Genomic DNA, 6,636 nt, shown 5'->3' on the forward strand with positions numbered 1-6,636 from the left:
CGTTCGTGTTAAAAACTCAATCTAAATCCTAAATCTAAACCCTAAACCCTAAATTTCTAAACCCTAATATCTAAACCCTATAAACCCTAATATCTAAACCCTAATATCTAAACCCTAAGAGCTAAAACCTCAACATACGTTCGAAAAATACGATAATTGTTATATATTACTTCTTCGAGCGTTTTCCCGCCAAAATAAAAACATTTATCACAAATTATCTTTATTAAATGTTCATATTTTCATCTCATCTACGGTATATACAAGTATTTTCATTGAATATATATATATATATATATATATATATATATATATATATATATATATATATAGCGTATATCAGAATAAAAATTAAAGTATATGACTTTTTCAACCGTTGGCTTCACAACCCGGATTGGGGGACGCCGAGGCTGAAGCTGATCGGGTAGCGTCGTAATGGTTAGTCAACTGATTCCAACGGCGAGACCGACACCACCAGTTTTTATACCGGATGCTTTAAAGACCAAAACCGAAGGTTATTACGATTCATGAATCTGATGGCGATGAGTATTTGCTCAAAGGTACGGATAGCTTTACTCGTGTTTTATTTAGTGTTTGCTACTACTAGTATAATGCTTTATTCCATCAATCAATCTTCAATGATAAAATTGCTGTTAATGTTATCATTGTGTTCAATCGGTTAAACATTACCTAAAGTTACATGATTAAATGAGCGTACGTGAGCTAGAGATCGAACTATTAGGGCTTGAGTTCGTAAAGGAACAAACTTGAGCTTGAAAAATTAGTTCATTATTTGAACTTACTTTACTTTCAAAAAATAAAAAATTTACAAAAATAAAGTATTTGAACTTACTAAAATTTGTTCGAATCAAGCTTAAGTTATTAGTGCACGTCGATTAATGTGCTACGGAAATACTAGCAGTTTAGATGCCACTGTTATAATTGATGATTTGGATTTATAATTGTACTAGTTAAAGTTCATATGAAATGTGATGTTGTCACCAATAGGGTAGAAAATGACTAATAGAACGATATACAACGCAATTGAGGAATATAACTTTGTATTGCAGAGAAATAAGCACACATATCCTTACATAGACCCCAATGAAATGCTACTGCCATACGGCATACATAGTGGAAACAAACAGACTACAACGACACGACTTCTTCTAGAGTATGACTCACCACAGTAAAAATCAATATCAATAATCCTGTAATACAACCAACTTTTTAGTATAAGAAAATACTACCTATATTTATATACATATAATCACCTTCAAGCAACTCTAAGGGGCCAGCAATTACACCGACCTCACTAGTTGATGCACCAAATCATCTATCATTTATGCTGGACATCCAGTCTCATGTGGGTCCCAGCTGCTTGATGGTGTGCCCTGTTGTAGACAATCGATATTTGGGACTGTGGGAGCGTACAGTTCTCCAAAAGCTTGCCAGCAGAACGGGTCGTACATGTGGTAGCCTTTGGGTACTGGTTTGAGTTCGATGTCAGTCAACCTTACGTCCATACAAGGCGTGCTGTCGCTACATGAGACATGAACTGGTTTAACTGAATATGTTCCTCGTATATTTTCGTATGCTATATTAGAAACCGCCACAGCAGATGTGTGGTTTGTGCAGCTGCTGTGGTCACAATAATACTGATCAATCATGATTGGAAATTGCACTTCAGAAACTTGAATGTTTGAGAATAATACTCCTTGTACTGACCCTGATCCTCCCTGCACAAAAACATTTCACAATTTTATATATAGGATAGTTATAGTTATAGTTATTAGCGTTATGGTTATTCATGTTATTTTATGAATTAGTGGAGCATTAGTTGATACTTGCTATTTGTACCTGCCAAGTTTTGATCCTAACACCAGTCATTGTGTTATGCATATTGACATTGCGGACCGTGATGTTGGAGACACATGCTGTTGTGCCATCTTTTCCCAGGCTTCCGATGCTTATTCCATGCCCTGGCCCACAGTTGACATCATGTACATATACGTTTGTGCATCCTGTTTGTATAGATATGCAATCATCTCCTGCACACGTCATTAATTAATATTCAGAAAACGTCAGTGCAGTAACCTTTTCATCTATGTGACAAAAATACATTTTCTCTGTCTCTCACTCTCTTGAGTGTGTGGGTCTCGTAGGTTTTTATTCGATTAAAGTTGCCTATTCGATATAACTGTTGTCACATTCTTGAAGTTTTTGTTCGATTAAAGTTGCGTGTTCAATACAATCTAATACTCCAATAAAATTGATCTGATAGTTATAATTAGGAGAACATATTATTTACCACAAGCAAGGTCTGAGGTGTGAATTAACACGTTTTTGGAGTTCTGCAAATGAATCCCGTCAGTATTGGGGCTGTCACCGGGAGACGTGACACTTAAACTGTACGCTAAAACTCCGTCACAGCTGTCAAACTTGAGATGACACTGGGGACTATTTTGAATTGTTATCCCTGTAACCGTCACATTAAAGCTCCCATAAAACCTCACCGCCTGTATAAAAAAAATAAATGCCATGTCACACTACAATCGTCATCAAGTAGTATTTTATAAATTTCTGTATTTATATACGGAATTCTTACAGTTGGTTTTATGCTAGGCATTTTCCCATCAAGTGAGCTGCTGACCTGCCACAAGAAATATTAGAATTTGTTACTAACATGAACTATTTATACACGTGTTAGACACTTTATATGCTATTGAAAGTGGCGGCTACTAATTTACCAGTGGATTATCTGTAATTGTGATATTGTTTAATGCAACAATTAATCTTTCTTCGTTGTCAATAGGGTCAGCAACTACAGATTTTGTCCACCAAACCGAGCCTCTTCCATCAATGGTGCCTTTGCCCCTGATTGTAAGTCCTACGAGTTTTGTAAATTCAAGCCATTGCAGGAGACCTTTACCCCACGCATTTGCGTTCGTTGGAGCTATGATTGTGCCATCAAGCTGCGATATTATTTGTTGGAGTAATGAGTGCGTTAAATACGATAAAAATTAATAAAAAATGTTTAAAAAATATTAACCAGTTTGACTTCCTTTCGGTTTTAGGTAATTTAATTATTTGAGCTAAAAAATGACTTGGTATAAGTAGATGGTTCGAAGTTTCCACTCTAGTAGCAGTTAATTGTATTCTCATATTTACCTGAAAAAGAATGTTTCTTTGACAGTAGGGACCAGAGAAAGAAATGGGTCCCACGAGGAACTCGTAACCGGATGGCACGATCATCGTAGATGCTTCTACTTTACAAGCCTCTGCCCATGCAGCTTGAAATGCCTGCATTGTGCAACAAGGAAGTAAATATATCATGGTTAGTAAATAGCAATTTGTGCACAGTTTTAGTTTAATTATCTAGTATGTGTCATATATTTAAATAAATGCCTAATAGATTTTTTGGTACTATTTTTTTTTTGGTTTTCTTTTTTTTCTTTCTGACCCTTTAATAAAAGATAAGTCCTCATATGGTTGGTAATTTGCATTTGGCAGCATACAATTATTGTTGGGATCATCAACCATACAAACTGCCACATGAGAGTCTTCTGAGTGGTCCCACCTAATTTTGTTCTCTTTTGTCATCCAATTCCTATTATCTTTATGCTACTACGTATGATTTAATTAATTTCTTCTAATTTTTTAATCTATGATGATTGTATGCATTTTCTAATAAAGAAACCATACAACACCTGCAAGTCCTTTTCTACAAACGACACAAGTTGCTACAAATTACAATGTAAAAAATTCAACCTATTGTAAATCTTGTGACAAATGGATGTCCTTATGCAGTACATGTTGATTTTGAAAAAAAATGTTACCAGCTCTGTTCCAAAAAATAAATGCAGTAGGTCAATAAAAAACGGTTGACCATCAGAGTATTAGTCAGGTATCTAACATACCCTTCAACACAAGCGCAAACTAAATTCAATAATTTATTATAGAAAAGCAATGATATCAAAATTTTGTAATGGCTGCTATTGCTTAGAAAGAAAAAAAAAAAAAAGTTTCAGATTGAAGTTACTACAAAAGTACAAAAAGAATTATTGAATTTATTTTGGAATGGTATGTTACTTTTTAGAACTTTAATGTGACTGCTTTAGTTTATTAACTATGCTGAAAAGAAATGAAAGTGGTTAGTAGTTGACTAGGTGTTGGATGTGTTAAAAGCAACTCCTAATGATAATGATATTATTGAATTGAGGGCATAGTTAATCTTCGATAATGTGTAGTATGAATAAGGTAGTAGCCCTAAGAAAGGCAAGTAAATTTATTTACTAAACCAGTAATAAATTAGATGTTTCAATAATATGAACCCGTATTGACAGTCTTTTTGTACATGCATTACATGTTAAGACTCTTTCTTGGTTCTGTTTTCTCTTCTCATCTCCAATATGGGTCCCATTTTCATTTATTTCGGTGCATGGAAACAGGACCAATGCTTTTGAACACATAGGGTTTCAAGGTTTATGGTGATTATGTATGTTTGATACCATTAACCATTAAATGTAACTACATAGTAAAAGAAATTGTGACATACTCCCTCCTTTTCTTTTCTTTTTTTTTTTTTTTTTTTTTTTTTATAGATGATTATGATTTTTATGAAGTTCTTAAAGAAGCAATGGTATGTTGTTAAACTGCAGAAATGGTATATTTTAGATTAAGAATAATATTTTTAATGAATATTATGTTACAATAAAAAGTACGTTTAAAAGATAATAAATTAGTTTATGTATTTTAGAAATATATGTGTGTTATGAAAGATATCGGATATGTGTATGTAGTAGAGGATATATAAAATGCCAATGTGGCACGATGTGACATATAGGATTTTCCATAGGAATTGCTTGAAGATGCATTTTTTTTAATGGTCTCCTAAACATGAAAATTAAGTTTATATATACACAAACATATATCTCACCTCTGTATCATCAGAATTACCATCGCCTTTAGCTCCATAATCGAGCACATTAAATTTTGAACCCATTTGTGGAGGAGTCACCGGTTCTTCTGGTAATGGAGGTGGACTTTTTTGTTTTGGTTTCGATTTTGACTTTGACTTTTCTTTTTCAACAATGACTTGGTGCCCATGATTCTTTCCTTTCTTCTTGTACAAAGAACTTAAGGTACCTCTGCTATGCCTCCAATGCTTACCCCTTCTGGCATTGCAAGTTTCTATGCTTGACGCCCACAATAAGATTGCAACGGCTAGTGCAAATGTAAGTTTCCTGAAAGTTAAACCACCCATTGTGAGTGTATGTATGTGTTTGTTTATGATTGGTGGTTTTTTTGATTGCTAAAATGAGATGCTTTTTGGTGTTTATATAGGCATACGACCACAAGAGCTATTCTATACTTTTGATAGCGCAGCCTGACATTCCTTTTATTATTCTATACTTTTTATATTTCTTTTCTGTGAAATATAGTTGGGTTTTTGATAGATGGTCCCACTCATTGGTCCCATTGAGCCCAAATGGCAATATGTTATTGCATGTTTGTTGGCCAATTGGTTAAGCAGATTTGTCATGTGATTTCACTTAATCATCAAGCTTAAGGTGATCCCGGCCTCTTGCTGAATCAAATTGAAAACGTACCATTTATCAATATCAATTCAATGTATTAGATATTAGATAATTATTATTTAACATAATCTGTCTTAAATAAATCATCACTTTTTATTTTATATATGCAGCACTAACACAACAATATAGTTACATGTCCCCAAAAGGCATAAGTTTTATAGCATGAAAGGTAACCAGCCTTGGTTATTTTGTTTAGGATAACTGTATTCATTTTCTTTAAATAATAAAAATAAAAAATTGATTCAAGGCAGTTTGCATGCATTACCATGTAAAATATGATGATGTGGTGGATGACGTGTCAGTATGTTTGATCACATTGACTATTTCTGACTTGGCGTCCAAATTCAAGATTACTATCTATAAACACAGATTTAATTACCTAAAAGAATATATTAATATCAAAGTTGGTTATCTTTTTATGCTGTAACCTTCTTTCGAAATAATATAATATGATTCTTGAAACGAAATGTCTTTATGCATTTTTAAAAGTATGATGAAGGTTTCTTACCAACAAAAAGATTAATTCAATATTCCAAAAAATCATTATTCTTAGACTCTTAATTTAAGACAACATTTCATATCATATAGTGTTTTTGGCTTACTAATTTACAACTTTATTTTCTTGTTTTCACTATTCAATCCCTTTTAATTATGCAGGCCATATATAGGCCACAGGATCATCATGCATAGACAGAACCCTAGCAGTTAACTTACACATTACACCAATTGAAAATAATAGAAGGAAAATACATAAATTTAAAACACAAACATGCACCTTTGATGTGTTCATTAACGGCCCACATAAGATGATTCGTATGTAATTAACGAAAAATGACAGATACTAATGAGGTAAAAGATTATTTTTGACCCCACAAATATACTTGGATGTTCTCTTCTCACATACTTGGATGCATCTATATGTAGTACAGCAACATATTGCTTTATTAAAAAGTACAAGTAGTATAATTAAGTTTTTTTTTTTTGAAAAGCAAGTAAAATTGTATTAATATAAAGGAGTCAATTACAAATCCCTATAAGA

General features: G+C 33.1%; 1 protein-coding gene and 1 long non-coding RNA gene across 2 annotated transcripts; one reads left to right on the forward strand and one right to left on the reverse strand.

Annotated features, from left to right (window-relative positions):
- Nucleotides 1–358: 358 nt before the first annotated feature.
- On the forward strand, nt 359–3,856 carry LOC139839517 (uncharacterized). Its single transcript, XR_011756975.1, has 3 exons — nt 359–557; nt 2,813–3,334; nt 3,511–3,856. It is a non-coding gene; the product is annotated as an uncharacterized lncRNA (long non-coding RNA).
- On the reverse strand, nt 977–5,289 carry LOC139839516 (polygalacturonase At1g48100-like). Its single transcript, XM_071829597.1, has 7 exons — nt 4,937–5,289; nt 3,169–3,300; nt 2,748–2,972; nt 2,606–2,650; nt 2,309–2,516; nt 1,858–2,048; nt 977–1,736 (listed from the first exon to the last, which is right to left on the reverse strand). The coding sequence occupies exons 1-7, from the start codon at nt 5,261–5,263 to the stop codon at nt 1,341–1,343; spliced, it is 1,524 nt and encodes a 507-aa protein (XP_071685698.1). The 5' UTR covers nt 5,264–5,289; the 3' UTR covers nt 977–1,340.
- Nucleotides 5,290–6,636: the final 1,347 nt, after the last annotated feature.

Source organism: Rutidosis leptorrhynchoides, chromosome 4, assembly GCF_046630445.1.
Source record: "Rutidosis leptorrhynchoides isolate AG116_Rl617_1_P2 chromosome 4, CSIRO_AGI_Rlap_v1, whole genome shotgun sequence".
In the NCBI taxonomy this organism is placed as follows: Eukaryota; Viridiplantae; Streptophyta; class Magnoliopsida; order Asterales; family Asteraceae; genus Rutidosis; species Rutidosis leptorrhynchoides.

Coding starts and splice junctions, on each gene's coding strand:
- LOC139839516 (XM_071829597.1), bottom strand. CDS start 5,263: ATGGGTGGTTTAACTTTCAGGAAACTTACATTTGCACTAGCCGTTGCA. Junction 2,973..3,168: donor AAAGAAACATTCTTTTTCAG/GTAAATATGAGA, acceptor ATAATATCGCAG/CTTGATGGCACAATCATAGC. Junction 1,737..1,857: donor TTAGGATCAAAACTTGGCAG/GTACAAATAGCA, acceptor GTTTTTGTGCAG/GGAGGATCAGGGTCAGTACA.